General features: G+C 46.3%; 1 protein-coding gene across 1 annotated transcript; it reads right to left on the bottom strand.

The window, feature by feature from the left end:
- Positions 1 to 1,001: 1,001 nt before the first annotated feature.
- LOC132249475 (receptor-type tyrosine-protein phosphatase gamma-like) lies at positions 1,002 to 18,615 on the bottom strand. Its single transcript, XM_059724689.1, has 12 exons — positions 18,561 to 18,615; positions 17,969 to 18,060; positions 9,165 to 9,261; positions 7,846 to 7,928; positions 7,471 to 7,605; positions 7,092 to 7,226; positions 6,427 to 6,599; positions 5,193 to 5,319; positions 4,711 to 4,857; positions 2,934 to 3,027; positions 1,637 to 1,713; positions 1,002 to 1,172 (listed from the first exon to the last, which is right to left on the bottom strand). The coding sequence occupies exons 1-12, from the start codon at positions 18,613 to 18,615 to the stop codon at positions 1,035 to 1,037; spliced, it is 1,353 nt and encodes a 450-aa protein (XP_059580672.1). The 3' UTR covers positions 1,002 to 1,034.
- Positions 18,616 to 19,920: the final 1,305 nt, after the last annotated feature.

Genomic DNA, 19,920 nt, shown 5'->3' with positions numbered 1-19,920 from the left:
GGTCCTCCTTCCTCAGCCTGTGTTCTGGATCCGAGTCACGGCACCAGGAATTGTCGTGGAAACACACACAGAGTACTTTTGGGTCAGGTCAGCAGAAGCTTTTATTCAAAAGAAACTACAGCTGTAGGGGAAGTTCCAAAGTGACGTGGATTTCCCAAGCACTTGGAAGGGGTCCCCCCCCCAAGAGCAAAATCAGGAGGCTTATATACTTTTTAACAGTCGCTTACAACTCACGTGATCATATAGTGAAATTAGCATGAAAAGCGGCTATAATATTACTTCATTATTTCTTTGCTCTTATCAGGATGGGAATTATGGGGGAGGTAGGGTTAGTTCACAAACCTCCTTCTTGCACCTGGAAATCTACTTTGTACATACTTTTTTTTTTTTCTACCTTCAAGGCTGCGGTGAGCGAAGCATTTGCGGAAGAGTTACAAAGAACAAACACTTGCCCTTATCTGTTCTACTGTACCGAGCCAGCAATTCTACACAAAGCGGTTATGTCATCTTATAACTAAAATAATCAAAGTTTAAGGCAAATATTTTTTCTGATTCCACATAATGTATTTATTATCTTGAAGGTCCTTAACCTTCAGTCCTGCAAGCAAACTAAGAACGACACGATTGTCCCTGTTACACATTTTTGCTCTGCTTCATGTCCTTAACCTTAGCCCCCGGCAAACTAATAACTCAGCCGTGTCCTATCCTTTCAATCAAACAATCCTCAGAAACATATCGCAGACCCTGCCCTGTTTCCAGTGAGCTGTACGGTTTGCTCCAGTTCGTTAGCTTGCAGAGCATCCTTTACCTGCGCGGGAGGGTACGGGAGATTTGGACAGCGCAGAAAGGAGCGCACCCCGTTCCTAGCGGCACATTTTACCGTAACAAGGGGGCAGCACGAGCTCAAGTTGAAGCACCTGGCTGGAAATGAGCTGCATTTGCCACTGAAACGCAGCCAGGGCATGCAACCAGGTGCACGCTTCTTGTCCCCTGCTGTGCGGAGTGATGCCCGTGTAGCGTACCTGGCTCTGTGCTCAACTTACCAAGCTCTGGTTGTCTGGCAGCATGACAATGATCTGCGCATTGTGATCCCAGATCATTCGCCAGAAGTCCTTAGTTGTGTGGGGCAGAGGGTGCTGGGTGATGATGAACTCGTTGCTCCTGTAGTAACCCTTACACAGCAAAGGCAAAAACACGTGGTTATTGAACCGAATACACCAAAGGCAATATCTTTCTGTTACAGAAACGGACAACGTTGCTTTGCCTAGACCTGAAAACGCCCTACCTAATTTACTTCAAGGGTTATTGCTAATATTTCTACACAAACCATCGTCTTTCAAACTTCATATCCGCTCTGCAGTCTCCCCGCTGGTTTTGTTTACCGTTAACGCCAACATTTATTTGAGAACCGGCACTGAAAACACTAATTCCACAAAAATGCCGTGCGTAACTTAAGTATTTTAGACAATGAACTTTAATAAAAGACAGTTAATGGCTTTACGTTATGGAAACGTGTTGAAACCTCTTCCTTTATGCTGAGCCACCATATACAAAATGAAGACAATGATAGGAATCTGGTATTTAGCACCTCTCAACTTTGTAATTTGACTTTGTAATTAAGGGTTGGCTTCCTCACCATGATGTAAGAGGCATTAATGTAGTCGGTTCCCTTCATTCCAGGCAAGGGTGCGAGGCCCACTCGCGCACGCTCAGCTGTAAGATAAAAAAGGATCAAAGCGTGGTCGCGGCAGAATACAGAAAGCAGGAATTTCTCAGATGTTTCTAACAAATCGGACACGGCACAACTCCCGTCTCCCCCAGGAGCTGGCCGGCATTTTAACCATGATAAAGCACTGCCAGCAAAAGCCGAATAGAAAAGAAACACTGCACAATATTCCCACAAGGACAAAGTAATTTCAGGAATCAAATTTTACTATAGCCAAGATTTTCACAGCAGGCTGAATTACCAAATAACAGTATATGCAGTGATGACGGGATTTGAGATAATTCTCAGCTATTGTCTTCCATTCGCCTCCAATTGTGCACAAAACCATCTGATTTATTCTGCTTCTCCATCCTTCTGCAGCATTACCTACTACCATTTCTTTGACTTCGGGGTGAGCTAGCAGCTGTTTCCACAGCTGAAGCAATCCTCTTGATTAGCCACCCGAGAACGTACACGTCTCCCTCAACACATCTAGCTTCCTTTAGAGGGAGGAGATGCAGTCAGACTCCCAATGTCCCTGGTTTTTTTGAGTTTAGGCTTCACGCGCTATCCAGGTCAATGGAGCCATCCACATGTGGTGATTTAATTACAGCAGCGACGCTGCAAAACAAGCATCTTCAACCACATGGCAAAACCTCCTCTGCATGTACAGCTCTAAGACTGTATCGCCTTGCATACAACATGCTCCAGAATAAGAGACGCACCTTGTATTCGAAAGGCCGAATGAAAAAAAATAAATAGCTCTTTCCTTATAGGAAGTAGCTACGCTGCAGCAGCTGGGGAGCTGAGCCTGCTGTCGTATGGGACCCCATGCCAACTTTCCATTAGCTTTTTGCCTGGGAAGCACCAGAAACGGCTCTAGCTGTACTCACTTGCATAACATATGTACTCCCAATTTCCAGCAGCTCTTTTCTGGGGGGGAAAAGGTGTGTGTTTTATGCAAGAAAATGTGGTAATCCAATGTTGGATGTTTCATCGATAAAAAACCTGCTCAACACCGTGTTTGGACAAGGGGTCTGGCTGACCCTGTCACCGGGCCCTTTTGCTCCGTTTCAGCAAAATCATTTTAAAAGACAAGCTAGCGTCGGCCAAACAAAAAGGCAACACCCCTCCTCACTAGCAGCCAGGCTCCTTCATGCATAACGCAGGCAAAACCCAACACAAAAACTTCTGCTAAGCAGTAATCAAACTGAAGATGTGATCTTACACGGCACGACTGATGAGTTCCTGTTCTTCTCTTTGTTGCAGTCTTTCTGAGCACTGAAGCATTCCACATATTTTGCATTACATTGTGTAACCAGCTGAAAGAAAATAAGCGGTAATTGGTTTGACTGAGTCGTCATGGCTCTCCGAACCGAGAGGCAAGGTTTTTCCTAACTCCTAGAAAGACGCATCACTAGAAGAACAAATTGCATTGCTAATTTTGTTTAAAGTATGGGGGATGGCAACAGCGATCATAAAATATGTTCATTGGACAGTCAGGTCTCTGCAGATTTCAGCTTTGGCATCCAGTGAAAATGAACTTCCCTCCAAAGCTGATTCTTGCTCAAGACTGAGCGACTTAGGTGTTAGGCACTGGGGCCTCACCCAGGAAGCCAAGGTTTAGGGCTCTAGGCCCCCTTCACCCAGAGGGGATTGAACCGGCATCTCTCTCACTGCCCAGAACAACTCTCTAATCACCCGGCCACAGGTTAGGTATTATCCAGTCCCCTCTCCAGTGCTCCTTTTGAAAGCAAGTCACTGAACCTTTCCCTTAAAAGTCAACGAATAAAATGGATGCATGGAGCTGGCCTTGGATATATTTGCATGTTCACGAAGGGCACGCATACATGTCTGGCCAGCGAGTAGGTGATGGCGCATGCTCAGTCTTCATGTGTGCGCTTATGTGTCTGCACTGCAGGGATAGTATCATTGCAACCTATGCCAAAGTCCCCAAAATGCCACTTACGCAGGGAGACAAATCACTGTTCTGGTACACAAAGGGGACACGCATTGTGCCCTTCATGTCTCAAGTCAGTTTGAGAACTGGGACTTAGGCTGCTAAGACACAGGGGGGGTTTCTTTTGAACTTTCTGCCAGGAAGATTTCTCTACGAGACTCATGTTTAGGACTTGGATTTTTCCAAAAAAAAAGAGAGAAAAAGAAGAAAAATTTGTGCGCTGAATTTCTTCTCCAACTGCAATTTTTTTTCTTGTTTAATTCGGTGCTTAAGCATCTGGAATGTCATGAATGCTGCAGCAATGCAGAGATTCTCAGACGTGAATTCAGAAAATGGCCTATTCATTTTCTGGGTTGTTTGGCACCTGGTGTAATTTGTTTAACACTTCCGGGTCCTTAGCTGGTGTATGACCGAGCGAGCTGTGCTGGAAAAGCAGACTGCACAGTCTTCCCACGAGACACAGTCGTACAAAATAATTTTAAACACGCTCGTAAAAAAAAAATAATAATAAAAAAACCCTCAAATGCCAGGAAGCTTTTAATGCTAAAATGGGAGAAATAGGCAAAACAGTTTCTTTTGCCACAACGAATGTTATTCTGTGGTTTATTACTGGAAAGGAGCAGGTGCGACAACTATTAGCGACAAGACTATTTCCTGAGTAGCGGAAGACGTGTTTATCCTACACCGACCGCGCCGAGGTTTTACATTATGCTAACGGCCCCCATTCTGCTAGCTTTCACTGGAGCTGGGTTCGAGGCATGATGATGATCTACATTAAAAGCTAATCAGATTTCAGGAGTGCTCAGATTCATGGGTTGGTTCAAGCTGCTTTCAGTGCCTGACTCTTAACGTCCCACCAGTCTGACTCCATAGACTTAACCCAGATTTACAGCAATGCACCTACGGTTGTTCAGGCTAAATCCTCCATGCTTGGCAGTGCTGACCCAGTGGTTTGGCTCTAGTTTTACTTACGAGATACAACAGTAAAGACACTCCCAAAGCAGAGTGACTAAAACGCTCCTGGCGACTCTGGGAGCTCCTGTACCTTGAACTGTTTCTCTAGTCGTGTCTTGCCTCCTATTCCAGGTATGAGGATGCTGTTAACGTAACTATGCAGCTGATTTGCAGACACTTCCGTTTCCTTCCCAAGGATGGCTTCCAACAAGGCATCATGAATAAAAATGTACTGCTCCTAGAAAAGCAACAGCAAGCAGTTTCAGAGCAAGGTCAGTGAAGCAGGGTGCAGCCGTTAATGAAGGTTTGCAGCATACAGAGGAAAGGGTTACAACCTCCTTTTCAAAACACGCTGCCAAAACCAGCATCCACGTTCCCGAGTATACGACAAACAACGGAGGTAGTCGAGAGAGGCGTTGCAAGCTTCTGATCTTGGAAAGAGACGTTCCAGCACCCCAGAGGCCTGGTGATTTATTTAATTTGTACAGAGAAATAACTGAAAAATCCATTTCCCTTTTGATTACCCCATAAAAACGAACGCAGCCTGAAATCCAGCATCTCCCCGATCTTTACCTCTGTCTGGACGAGGTAGTTGCGCTGGGTCCTGATGTGTTTCAGAAAGCCCAGGACATTGACTGTGCTTTTGTCTTTTATCTGCTGCAGCATCACAATGTAGGTGCCAGTCCTGCCCACACAGGCGCTGCACGAGACACGAGAAGAGACCGGGATGAGTCAACTCTACCAAATTCAGGGCTCACAATGGCAAAGGAGAAATCCTTCAGCTCAAATACTCCTGTCCATCACAATTACTTTTGCTTCTTCAAGTCCTGAAACCAAACGGTTTCTTGGACATTTTAGGATATTAATTCTGACCCAACGCGTGCTTGCGTCCACCACTTCTAATGACAATTCTCCCCAGAGTTTATTTCCCTTTCTCTCCTCAGCTAGCTGGCTTCTTTCTTTGCATCTTTCTATCTTGCAGCAAAATGAAAGTGTGAGTGGGGCGCGCGCTGTGCTAGCAGTGAAGTCAGCGGTGAAGCCCCCTCTGCCCCATCCGAATTGCTGCAGTCCCCTTGCTCCTGAGATCGCAGTGACACAAGTGTGTGCCTACGTGCCGCGCTCCCACCCTCCATCCCTTGGGTGGACGTACCCGTAGTCTCTGCCCCCAGCAAACGCAGGTGGCATTCAGTGACCAATGCTAACCCAGACTACACGATCCCTACGGTCAACACGGGTAAGGTCCATGCTTCGATGAAAGGCTCCCCCACATTCGGCAATGAGGAGCCAGTCTTCATAGGAATTAATCCTACTGCTTTCTGTTCCCAGGTTATGGGTTAAGAGGCGGTTTGCCGATAACTCTTTACAACACTGATATCCGCCAGCCCATGGGTGAACCGTTTCAGCTGCGTCTCAGTTTAATCATTAGCTGCAACGTGCGACCAGTTGCCCAAGAGGCCTGTTACTGTCTTCTGCTTGTTACTGCTGCAGCTTTAGGAAGCTGTTGATGTGCATCTACTGCAAAACGGCCGTTACCTGAGGTCACGTATGTCACTTGCCACTGCCTGTCGGCATGTGAAACCCACCCTGGGCTGGAGCCTGGCACAAGGCCTCTGCCCCACCGCCAAGCCAGGGGCTTAAGGGGGCCGTGAGCTTTGCACAGACCCTCTCCATGGCGGCACATTTTGTTCCACACCCATTTGCAAGCTAACCACGTATTGCGCCGGCACCGATGGTTCTCCAGCCACAGCGTGCTGCGTACGAGGTGTGTCTTACACGCGCCAGTGAAGCACAGCGCGCCTCGCCGTACCTGCAGTGCACGACCACGGGCCCCATCTCCGGGGTCCTGGCTGCGGAGGATCTCCTCACGAAGGTCAGCACCGGCAGCGCGTACTCCGGCACGCCCATGTCGGGCCACTGGGTGTAGTGGTACTGGATGACCGTCCTCTCGTTCTGCCGCCCCTTGGGGTTGCCTTTCTGACCCTGGGCAAAGAGCGCACGCAACAGGAAGGGACGCGTTAGGAAAGGGAAGTGTGGCCACACGGCAGAGACGCATGATAAACACCTGCTTCTTGGGAAGGCCCAAAAGGGTTAGGATTAAGGTATGAAAAGGATGAAAGGATTCACAATAAGAGAAGAGAAAAAACCCATTCTAACAACTTAATTAACATTAATATAGTTGCTGGGCTTAGAGTCTTTTCCAGGTCTTCTCCCCCTGCCTCCAGCTGGGCAAGGCGAGAACATACTGGGGAGGTCGCGGGTCACAGCAACCAGCTACGGGGACCGGGGAGCACCGTGCAGCTCCTCGCTTTCGGCGCAAAGAACTGCGGATACAGCCTTTCATCAGGGATGCAATGGTCCAGGCTTCTCCACAGCGGTACAGACAGCACGCCAGGCCTGAAGGCACACACGGCACGCTGCCCCCACGCAACAAGCCCCACGACAAGTGACCGCGAACAAAACGGGCTCGCTTGCCTTCTTCATCTTGGCGTTTCGGACCGTGAAGCGGCGGACGGTGTAGCAGGCATGGACTTTTGTGCTCTTCAGCGTGATGATAATGTTGCCATACTCCTCGCTGTTCTCGGTGGGCCAGTACTGATCGCATTTCCTCTAAAGAAAGGGAGAGGGTGCTGGGTCAGGGGTTGGCGCGCTTGGGTTTTAAAACCACCCAAGTCTACCGTTTATTAGAAAAGGTGGACAAATAAAAAGGAAGGGACAGCTCTACTGTGCGCTTTTCAGGCTGTACAGCCATGAACACGCTAGTTGAGCATTTAAAAAAATGCTGCCTCTGCAGACAGCACCAGATATAGTTCTTAATTCACTATATTAAGTAGCTGTGAAGATGCTCCCTTACCCTTCCCTTTTCCACAAGGTTTGTGATCATGACAATAATTCCGGGATTTTGCTCCCAAATCATCCTCCAGAAATCTTCAAATGTCGACTTTAAGGGTCCCTGGGTGGCTATGTAGGCTTTTGCTTTGTTGTAACCCTTCAAAGAAAAGCATAATGCAAAGTCAGATGAAAGCAATATCACGGCAGACATGTTAATAATTTAACAGTAACAAAGAAAGGTGCCTTTCCCATTCTGAATATTTGAGGAGCTGGCAGCAGACATGCCAGGGACTTGCAAAACACAAACACTTCAGAAGCAATAACCAGTTATATTCCCCTTGTATGAAAGGATTCACAAGAAGAGAAGAGGTGGAAAAAAAACATTCAAACAACTTACATCAACATAATTAGCATTAATGTAGTCGCTGTGCTTAGAGTCTTTTCCCGGTAAAGGCCTTAGCTTCACCCTACTGTGATCATCTGTGGGGAGAACACACAGCAGAAGCGCACTAAGAAGAAAACGCATAACAAGGCAGTTAAAACACCCTATTTCCAGCACATTTCTGGGAGGGAGTCATGCCCTTTACAAACACCCTGAAGAAACTGGAGTGAAGGGGAAGTGGAGGAGCCTGCCCTGGGGTTGCGGGAACACATTCTCAGGCTTTGCACGGATTCATTTATTTTTTAAAGCATGTGATTTCTTTAATGCGACAGGTCCCTTTCAAAAGCTGGGAGCAGAAGGTGTTTCTAGGGGAAGGAGGATCTCATTAAGGCGCTGTTTGGACCATCTCACGCTTGTTTGAGGAGGGGTAATCCCTCCTATTTTTGTACGCTGCAATCCCTGCACCCCGTCCTGTGCAGCCGGCCGGCACCCTTAGCCCATGCCACGCACCGCAGGAGCCAGGCGCAGGGACCCTCAACTCGCTCACGGCTGCACAAGAACCACCAAGGAGCAAGGAATTGAACTATGTCTCCCAGGACCCAGGCTCACATCCCTGCCATGGTGTGCACCTGGCACAGATGAGTCACTATAATTCAAGTAAAATCATGCCGGGCTTGCTGCTCCTGCACTTGCTGGACCTGAGAGCGGGTTTACATTGCAACCTTGGTGCTGGCTCAAAATGCTAGGATCCTGCCTCAGTTCCTCGTCAGAGAAGATTACGGATAGCCTTATTCTGCTTCCCACGGCCTGTCCTACTCTTGAAATGGCCTTCAGGTTAGCGGTTCTCAAAAGGACACCTGCGCTGCACTGTGTATGCTGCCGTCTGTCCCGGTCACGTTCTCCACCGGATGCCAGACGTAGCATATTTGGAAGTAGGAAGGAAGCTCATGGATCAATAAAACACTCTGCCCCTCCATGCCCCTCCTCAAAGTCACCTTCCCCCAGATGAGCGCACACGGTGCTGACAGTGATTCGATCCTAATTACCCAGCTCCGTGGCTTTACACAGGACGGCTACCTTTGTGCACTGCCCTCACCCTACCCGACGTCAAAGCGCCGACATTTTCGTACGGGGATGAGCGAAACGCACAACTTAAAAACTTTGGACAACCTGGTTGGGGAGGATTTCATGACCACGCTGGCAAACGTTAGTGGCTGCCCTTCTCTGGCCTAAGTCATTTCAAACAACCTGGTTCCCCGCTCAGGGTCTGGTCCCATCTGAAGCGAGCGCCTCTCGCTATGGTTGTGCTATCTTTACTACAAGTGCTTACTCACATGCTAAAATGTTGATGTATCTGTTCTTGTGCTTGTTATCGGGGTGGTTGGAATGTTCTGCCGTGATGCTCATGTCGGCCGTACAGCGCTGCACTTCCTATTAATAAAATTATTCAGACAGAAAAGACATCAGAGCAAGAACAGGCAGTTTGTCTCCGTTTTACAACAGCTCCCTGAAAACAGGCTTAAACATCAACACTTTAATTGTCTGATTTATTTTTTTAATCTGCCAGTAGGTTCCCAGCTAATTAAACCTGGGACATTAGCGGACTCCCAGGCTTCGATTACAGAACCGAGTCTCCGTGATGGGTGAAGGTCACGCTTCGGAGAAGGGCAGCAGAAAGTCTATGTAACACACAATGTGGGCTCTTCTTCTCCTTCCCCCGCCCACCGCAGAAAATGTTGGCTTTTTTGGAAGAGATTTCAGTGCAAAGTGGCACCGCTGCTTCTTGTGGGTGTTGTTCCCTCCTACAAGGAGTGGCCGCGTAGCTCAGCAGCACACCAAGGTCACAAGTTTGATCCCTGGTTGGACTAGATGATCTCTTGAGGTTCCTTCCAGTCTTACTTCTCTATGGGCGTGTTTACACATTCATTAATGTGCATTTAGTTTAATACTTCCTTAATAAAGTACTAACTAAATGCGCAATACCGAAAGTTACTGAGCATTAGCACCGGTGCGCGGTTATTTAGTGACGCTTACTGCGCATTAGCCTAATAACACTGCGCAGTGGGCTATTAGCACGGTTTGTGCAGTGACACGCTACTGCGCAGTGTTATGAGGCCAATGGGCAGTAAGTGTCTCGTGTAGACGTGCCCTATGATAGCAGGTTTGCTCTACGATAACCTCCACTGTTGGCGCGTGCTCGGACAGGACTCCCCTACCTACAGTGCAACACTTTCTGGTGGGAAGAAAGGAGTGTGCGCCAATGGTGTGTTATGGAAATGGTTCTCATGTGTGGTTTTCCAGCCAACATCTGGACCAGCTGGCCTCTGCACCTATTTGTGGCATTGGTGTTTCCATACCATATGAATGAAATAGATCTGTGGGGGAGACGGACAGTGCCTGATGCCCACCTGACACCTGAAGAGCAAAAGATTTCCAGATTTTGGAAGAAAAATGCAATTTTTTTCATGTGCAGCAGGGACATCTCCTCAGGGGTGGAGTTGCAGAGGTGTTTAAGCATCTAACGAGGCAGACAGGTGCCCAGTGACTTCTACAAGGGTGTCTAAATAGGATAGGTGGGCAGCTCCCACTGGCTTTCCGATCCTGGCATACTCCAAGATGGGTAACAAACCGTATCAACACGCGGCCGGGAAAACGCCAGAGCGGGACGTCTTCTCCCCACAGCATGGGGATCCCAACAACTGACCTGCAACCAGATTTATCTAAAGACCTACCGAATTTCTGAGCACGTCTTGCGGCCTTAACTAGTCAAACACATCCTCTATTCATCCAGGGAGCTATTTTAACCGGTAAGCCCACCGACAATGCCCCTTTTAAAATATCCTTCTTACGTCTACTTAACTTCTTCATCGTTAGCATGAACACTACTATTATTCCATTACACTGGAACCACTTCTTGAAAATACACTGATGTGGGCTTGTTTAAACATTTGTAGGAGAAGCTATTTAGCGGGTTCAAGAAGTCACATTTTATAACCTAGATTTCCTCACAGCTAGGGAAGGGAAGTGCCAAATTACTTTGTACTGTAGGCTTCAAAAATAACAGTATAGAGCCTGCCTAATAAGGGAAGTCATTAGCAGAACACAGCTGCTACAAAGATCAAGAGCTAAGTGACAGAGAAAATTATCAAGAGAAATGCTATACAAACAGCAGATGTAACAGAGTTCGGCATTATGCAGACATTTCACAAAGGAATTGCATAGCAATTTTGATATTTTTCACCGCATTTACATTTAAAAAGTGCAAAGTATACCAAAACCAAGTACAGTTTGTGGCTTTTATATTCACAGGGCATTCCCTAGCGAACAGTTGCCTCTTCCTCTCTCTTTGAAAGGGAGGAAGACACTGGAGGCAAAGGAGATGAGCTGAACTATGACAAAGATGAACGAGACAAAACCCTTCGCTGGCCTAAATTAACAGAATCCCATTTCTACCAGGGAAAAGCAAAACATTTTTCACCTTAATTTCAGCACTTGGTTTAACACCGCCTGCCAGCTCCAACGGGCCACGGAAAACACTCCGCTTTGGAGCACGGATTAAACCACAAGCAACATTAGCTCAGTCTAAGCCACGAATGGGAAACTGCTTGCATTTTTGTTTTTTGTTTTTTAAGTACAAAACTTTCTATTCCTACACGATTAGAGGGTGCTCATCAAATTTTTAAAAAGTTTATGTTCATTACAAAACTTTTTGGAATGGCTATGCATGTTCAAATATTGATGGCAAACTCCTACAGCTGAATATAGGCAAATCCAATAAGAGCTTTTTGGAGAATACTCCAAAGAACATCAAATTTAATAGAAAATTACATCCTTGCAAAGGAATTCTCTAAAATGGCTTAAATACTACGGGGTCAATGTATCACTTTCTATTAAATTCTATAGGATTTTTCCATAAAGGAACAGTTATGTGCAGTTAGTCATTTTAATGAACCTTTTTAAGTGGATGTTGACTGCGTTCTCAATTTTCCTGGCTGGCCGATAAAAAGTGAATAGCAGGTGAGATTAGACATAAAATGACAGGGGAGAAAAAAATGTGGCCCTGGAATAAGAGGTCTGACACAGCAAGAGCTGATGCTTTGGAAAAGTCTCTTTTGAACCCAACAGGCAAGGCACTTCATACCGGAAAACTTGGCCAACATCTCTCCCAACTATACGGTTGGTCCAATAAAAGACATCACAAAAGAAGAGTCTCTCATGCCTTTCCCGCACCATTACAGCTGCAATAACACTACAACCCTACTATATTTCCAAGGGAATTCTAGTATCCTCAAAAACTGTCAAAATGTTCAAAAAAACAAAGTCCTCCACCCTTAGTTGCAGCCCGTGTCAGCTGGAAACAGGGCAAGTAACAGGCTTCAACTGCAACAAGGGAAGTTTGGGTTAAGCCTTAGGAAAAGCATTGGCCTACTTGGCCCTAGCAGGGTCAGCTAAAGGGATGAACATGGTGTGGATCCAAGCATCCTTCACTATTTGATGCAGGCCACCCCACAGGGCTTCTGGAAATGATGAACTAGAGGAGTTTTCTAGATGTACTAGATGATTTCCACTATGCTGGAAACCACTGTCCAGGCACCAGGTCTTCCTAAGCTGGCTTCAGTGACACTGGAGGGGTGGGTAAGGCGTCTGCATCGTGGTAACGTTCACAAGGTACGAGATGGTCTTCACACATAAAACTAGACCTGACCCCTGCCTCGAAGAGCTCCCGGTCTCAGAAAATACCACGGCAAAGGGATCAGACAATCAACCAGCCCTATAAGGCAAATAATGAGTTATTGCTAAGTGGTTTTCCATAGGCTCCCTTAGATGGCCAACTTCCTCCAGGATGCCTGGCGGGTAGAGAAGGCAAAGTAGCAGCTACGTTTCTCAGGGAAGAAAGGTGGGTGTCAGGCTGGTCGGGGGGGCAGGAACAGGTAGGAGTCACGGGAAGAGGTGAACGTAAACTCCAGTCTGTTTTCACCCCGTGCTGTCGCTACGTCTTAGGTAGATCCTGCTCTGCAGGTTTTAACCCATATTTTTGCCTTTGTTTTGGCTGGAGAACGCCAGCACGAGGCCAGGTCCCTCCTGATGTTGTGACCCGGGCAAAGACCAACGACCGGGTTCGCATCCAGCGCGAGAATTTCAGGTTTTATCTGGAACAGCTGTCGGTGGGTCGCTGCGGAAGGAGGCGTCTAGACCACGTCATTTCTTTCGCTGACTTTAATTGCAGACTAGCTAACGAGCCAGTGTCCTTTACACTGAGCACGTTACTCTCTGAAGATGAACAGGCACATCCTCTCATTTTGTCCTTTTCAACTCCTCATTGACCACTTGAGAACCCAAAGTACACGGTTTCAATCGACCTTTAGTTACTGCAAGAAATGTTATATTCCAAGCTATTATGGCTAATTTAGCTGTTAATTATATTGTCCGTGCTAATGCTAATTGGGATTTGATACACCCAAGTTTAATGACCCATTTTCATTGCCTTCCTGAAGCCAGTTACAGATTAGTTTGATAAACTTCAAAGAATTTTCACTAAACTTAAAAGTGTAAAATCAAACCGCTACATGTCTGGTAATATGAGCTAATGAGCTAGAAGTGGCTGGCTCAGCAAGCAGCCTGTTGGCTTCGCTTCTGTGGACGCCCCTCCTTCAAGGGGGTGGTCGAGGTGGCGTGCTCAGAAGACCTTTTTCTGAAGGTGCAAAGGAAGCTAGTTCAGGAGGCGCGTCGGGAAATTATGTCGGGGTCGTCCGGCAGTAAGACAGCAAATTTGTTCGTGACAAAGATCTTTTTCACCCCATGCCATCAATCATGACAATCTCCTGAGCCAACGTTTGGTAGTCCTTGCCCATGCTCCTGCTGGCCCAAGGGAAATGCTCCGAGGACACACTGCTACAGACCCGGCGGCTTGCAAGGACCTTGCACAGGAACGGCACAGAGTATTGGGAGAGTCTTGTGTGGGCATCAATCCTTTAGCAACACGAGGTGAAGGGGAGAGCTGGGGGCATGCGACACACAGGGAAGGGGAAAGCAAACTGAACAGGCTACTCTAGCACTGCACAAAGCCAGGGACAGGCCATTTTAACAATGATTACAACTGGAGGGCAGAGCCTTTGCTGGCCCACAGTCAACAGCACGGGGCACGCACAATGCCGAAGGCCACATTGTCCTTTGCTTCCCATGTCGGCTTCAGTTTGAACGTCGTTTCCTCTGGCAATGAGCACTGCTGGAAGGGCTGGCCACGCCGTTCGTGGATGGCTAGGGGCAGGGGACTACAGCATGCCGTGAGCTCGCGCCAGACCCAGGAGCAGCGTGGCCGTGAGTGCAGCCTCAGCAGGGCTAGTTGGGCCAGGCGAACTGCTATGCTGAGCCAGCTATACTGGTTTTGGGACCCAAGGGGTGTGTACACCAGGGGTGTCAAACCCATCCCACCCCACAAGCTGGTGAGGGTCACTGGGCCAGTCTGTGGGCCTGAGCGGGCTGTGCTGGAACCAATGCACAGGGCCGGGCCAGCCCAGGGGACACCCCATGTGGCACGTGTCCGTGTACCAGCTCCATGCACTGCACGGGGGGGTTGACACCTCTAGCATACACAGACGTGTGAGCAGATATCTCTGCAAGGAGCTGCCCTGCACTGACACATCCCGAGACACAGCAGCGTCACTCCATGCACACTCATTTCATTCCCGTCACTCCCATCCTCCTTGTAACTCTTCCTCCCACGGCTTGCTTCCCATGAGACGTTAAGGTCCGAGGGGCAGGGACCTCACCTGGACTGAAGTGTGAAGGTGGGACCATCAGATGAACCATTAGCAGTAGGAAGCACAAGTAAATGGGTCTCCCTTGAGTACTGTTACCTTCAAATTCTACTTGTTCAATTTAAAATAACCGCTCCCCGGCATTACACTTTCCAGCTCAACAACGCAGGGTTTCTGTCTATGCTGCAATACAGATGCCCTCGCATCTAGCATCATCACAGGGGGGGCTCTCGCCTCCTGTGCCCCCTAAGACCGACAACATGCGACAAGGCACGACCCTGCGCCACTCAGACTTAACGCTTCCTCCGCTATCAAAAGTCCTAAATTCATTGTGCTCAGGGGCATCCTTTGTGCTCAGGGGCATCCTTAACTATTCTGTGTGTATAAGAAAGACTAGTGAACTGGAAGATAAAGCGGTCTTCTGGCAGCATGACACCCTGATGGGAATATGGATGCATTTTGGATCTACCTTCCATAGAAAGAGCTGCGAGTTTAGAGACCTTTTCTCTGTCACATAAAATGCTTCCTTAGCACATTCAGAAAATATTTAACTCTACCTCTGCCTTTAAAAGGGAGAGAGGGAAGTGGTTTTGAGTATTTGCTTCCAAAAGAATCCTCTGACAATGAAACTCCCCGTAAAACTCAAGGCAGGCTTCCAAAAACACAGGAAAGAAGAGAGAAGCAAACCAAGAGAATATATGCCTTTTGCTCAGGGCAAATTGCATTTGTTCCTAACACACTCATCTCCCTTTCAGCTTCTTTCACAGAGCTGACTGCTACGGAAACTTTACAGCTACTTTTTGGATGCTGTCTGTCTTATGGTTCGAAGTCCCCCAGGGGAAGAGAAGAATATGCTCCCTTTCAGCAGCTAGGCTCCTATTTTCTCTCACGCGACTGAACTTTATATGGACAGACGATACTTTTGGCTAAGTGACTTAAGAGCATCAGTCTGCCTCTCAAAAGTGACCAAAGGCCTGAATGAGCGTGAGCTGCTCTGCCTTTCAGTCGCACAGAAACTACATCTTCACTGCAGCTGGAGAGCGAGCTTGTGGCACGGCGGTCATCTCAGGCTCCTTTGGAAAAAAAAATGGACACCCATTTCTCCCACGCTTAGGTGCTGTGGAAATGTCACCCCATGGTCTTAATGCATCCATCCCGGTCCTGGTCTCGGTCCTTGTTACACCACAGATGTCTTTGGGAGTCCATTGAGGTGATGCTGGTACAAGGGAGAGGAGAATCCTATCCATGCACGTGCCACCAAAGGGAATATAAGCCATTGTAGGAAGGGGCCATTCCTCATATATGTGTGTATGTATATATGTGTAGGTATATGTGTCTATATGCATATGTATACGTGTCTATGTGTGTGTATATATATATATATATATATATATATATATATATATATATATATGTATCTTCTTCTCAAGGCAGCAATCGTTCTAGTCGCAGCCTCTTCTCAGAGGAGGAGATTTCTTTTTTATTTGTTTTTTAAAAAAAAAACCTAAGGACCAAATTCGGGCCTTGTTTGCACCGAACTAAAATGGGAGTAACCACGGTGGCTTCGAGGAGTTACGCCGAGTCTTACACTGGCGGAAAGAGCAGGATCTGCTCGCTGTGCAGTAGTTATAAAAGGCCGCTTCCCTTCATCAGAGCTGGTGAACTCCCGAGAACAGGACTAATTGGCTAAAGCAATCTCTCCTGACAAGCTATCACGGAGCGGCAGTCACAGAGAGCAGCCGTAGCATGAAGGGAAGAAAAAGGCTATTAGAGCTGTATTTCCCTCTGCTGAAAGCTATGGGCGGAAGATGTCCAACATTTGTTAATAGCAATGATTTTGAGGCAGCTGAAGCAAAGCCTGCTTTAAGTCAGACCAAGTTTACAGATGTGTAGCTGATTATTTGGAATAATTGCATGGTGTCCAAACCAGCTGTGATGAATAGCACTGGGGTCTCAGTTCATACATAATTGAGAAGACTGAGTCGCATTTGATCATCCTGATCAAATTCTACCCTCTGGAGGATAAATGTTTGTCCTGAATACCATCAACATTGTTAAATGCCTCAATATTCCTGCTCAGTCATCCAGCCAGCAGTCAATTGAACTAAATCACTTTAACACCTCACACATTTGCTATCCTCATGAATACAAAATGTTTATGACTTACACAATAGTTTTTGGGCATCAGGCAATGCAGCCACTCAGACAGACAGTAACCAAACAGCAGTAAATGGTTTTTAATGGGACCATTAAAGACAATACCTGCATACAGTCTTGTCTTTATTCCATTAAGCAAAGCGGCTTTAGATATTAGCCCACCAGTTATGTTGCACTGTTATGTGTGTAAAGACGTCTGCCTTTATAACTCATGTACCTATATTACTTTTTTAAAACAGCCGTATATTGAAGAATATGAGTGGTCTTTGGCCCTCCACTGAAACGCCACCACAGCTGCCTGCTATTTACCAGCCTTCCTAGTTGAAACCATCTCATCCACACTAATGTGTCCAACGCCCAGGTGTGAACTAGCAGAAAGTTGCTCCTGAAAATGTTAGAGATCGTGTTAACTACAGGATCACTAGATTTGGGACAGAGTTTGCAACTCTTCCTCATGCCGAAGAGCATTTGCTCAACTCAGTAATTTCACGGACATCATCGAGGCCACCCACGCACTAGACTTCTTCAGCATGTGGAAGGATTACCAGAGCAATGCCATTTGCACATTAAACTTCTCAAACTTGTTTCTTCGTAGCGCAGAAGTGCCTTGTGTAGCTCACTGGACCTTCCTATAGCACTAAGGGGCTGAATCTTGGTCTTACTCCCACGTTGGAGGACTTGCAACAGATTTGCAAGGGGGCAACAGAGATTGGGATTCAGCCTAGACCCTCCGCAAGCGGCAGCTCTTAAAACCTTTGCATGATATAAATACCGTGGACTAAGCACCTCGTTCAGGTGTTATTTGGACAAAAATCCCAGCGATGGCAATGGGGATGTTTCCTAGTAAGCAACCGATAATAGTAATTCAAAGAACTAATGGACGGGAGCTTTGGGAAGCGGCCCAAGAGTGATCGATGACAAAGAGCCACGTGTGACATTTCACGCGGGGGGCCAGTCTGCAACCTTTGCTCGCGCTGCAGCTTTCCCCTTTCTGAAAGCCAGGAAGGTCTCTTCCAGATGAGGTCTCACCAGCACTTGGTATATGAACAGCCTTAAAACGTGGTGCTCTCGGCTGGAAATACTTCATCTGATAGGGTGCAGAAGCAGACTTGCTGTTTTCACAGCGGCCTCATATCGGTCTGACATTGTCCCTTGCTAGGTGTACACAACATGTTCAGCTGTGGCAGGAAAAGGCTACTTCATTAAAAGATAAGGGAACGTACCTCGAGGTCTTCTGAGAATCCATGCTGGTTATTTGAATACAGTTCACTGATATGTTTAACAAACTGTTTGACAGGAATGGCTTCCATGTCATCTGTAGGAAGAGAAACACATTCAGAGTTGATAGGAAATGTTTTATTCCTCCCGCCGCCAGTCGCCCCGATCTTTTTCATATCTGAGACCGAGATCTATATTACCATCTACAAATTCAGGTTTGCACTTGGGCCTCAACACCATTTGTATCTGAATTACCCAATGGAAGAGTTTATACCATGCATAGTTACAAAAACCCTAACAGATGTCTAATTCCTTATATTACATATGCAAAGCTAGATACTGCCAATGTAAATCATGTGAATCAGTAGTTGGCTCCCTGTGATGCATTTTTGGAAAGCTAATCCTCAGTACAATTCTACTTTTTATTTTAAAAATAAAATAAAAAGTATAAAGGGTATGTAAAACAACACAGTGTACAAGTAATTGCTGTTAATCTCAGATGAGACTTGTTTTAAAAAATGTTCTTCCCCGTTGTAAGATTTAAGGCCGGCCAGAAAGTCAGACAAAAGTACACAGAGTCTTCCAGCCACTCCTGACAGTGCTCGTTATATTGACTGTTCATGCCACGGGACCGCTTGCTCCTGATGGACATATTCCCAGGATGCCAATAAATCAAGTAGAAACACCTTGTAAAGAAGCTGTAACAAAGCCAAAGATGTTAATGGATTAAAAGAAAACCCAAGGCTTTTCAGGTGGCCCAAACGAAGTTCCTGGGACGCTGTGAAACAAGTGGGACGCGTAGTTATCACCTGCATAGTTTTCCAAAGCAGGATCTAAACATTGCTACATCCCCACTTTGGTTGCTGAAATCATTCAGCTTTCCTGGATAAATTAGATAATGCTTGCAGTTTGGCATTTGGAAAATGTAAAGCGCTATGCAAGTGTGATTATTTTCGGCATGTGCAATAACTTACTGCCTGATTGCATCCTTTCATAGCAATATCCAGGCATTTATGTATTCTGTCTCATATCCTTCTGAGGATTACATGTGGTTTATGTTTACTTCAAGTAATTTTGTGATGCATCTTTCCTCCCTTTAGCGCCCATATGGTTTTGTGCTGCAGCTGCATTACAGTCTGGATTCTCTTGCTTTTAAAACATCTCCATCACTATAGGAAAAATCCAAATATTTCTACAGATAGTTAGCAAAATTTAACCATAAATAAACAGATGTGACATTTACTGTATTCAGAGTGAAAGATCTTTGGCAAACTGAAACCTCTCAGCTGTCACATATGCTTTTCTTCGCAAAGGCTATGAAGATCTGTATGTGTAAATGAGGTTCTACTTTGGCAAGAGTTTTATAGATCTAGGCCTGGCAATCTGATTTCTCTATGGGTGATGGCAGTTACTATTGACCATGTCATTACTTCTCTACTTGCATTTTATCGAGTAAGGCTCTGGGGTGGCTTTTTGCATCTATTGACATTTTCAAACTCAAATCAGTCTTACAGGAAAATACCACCTTTCTTCTATTCAATTTACAAGAGGCAATTGTTGAAGAAATATGTGTAATCTGATCACCTCTCGTGGTAATGTTGCTTTAATTAGCAATGTGCACATTTATTGAATAGCGTTAAGCCATTTAAAAGATTTAACAAGTGTATTATCATTCTAGTAAGCAAGCCATGCACTACAGAAGAGCTAGTGATTTCTAATACTTAAATATTAATTCTGTATAATACTCGACTACATTAACGTACATGGGTTCTGTAGCCAAGACCTTTGAATTATGGTCTGAAGGGACAGTAGTGCCAAAGGCGGTATTGCTTCCTCTCCCACCAAGTAAACGGTACATCTTAAATTTCCTTGAAAATAACCTTTACTGCATGAAGCATTTCACTCAATATACACATCATAGCAAAAATCCTAGTGGCAGCAGGAGTAGTCGTGCAGT

The sequence above is a fragment of the Alligator mississippiensis genome, chromosome 1 (assembly GCF_030867095.1).
Source record: "Alligator mississippiensis isolate rAllMis1 chromosome 1, rAllMis1, whole genome shotgun sequence".
Taxonomy (NCBI): Eukaryota; Metazoa; Chordata; order Crocodylia; family Alligatoridae; genus Alligator; species Alligator mississippiensis.
This window is presented reverse-complemented; position numbering and strand designations above follow the sequence as displayed.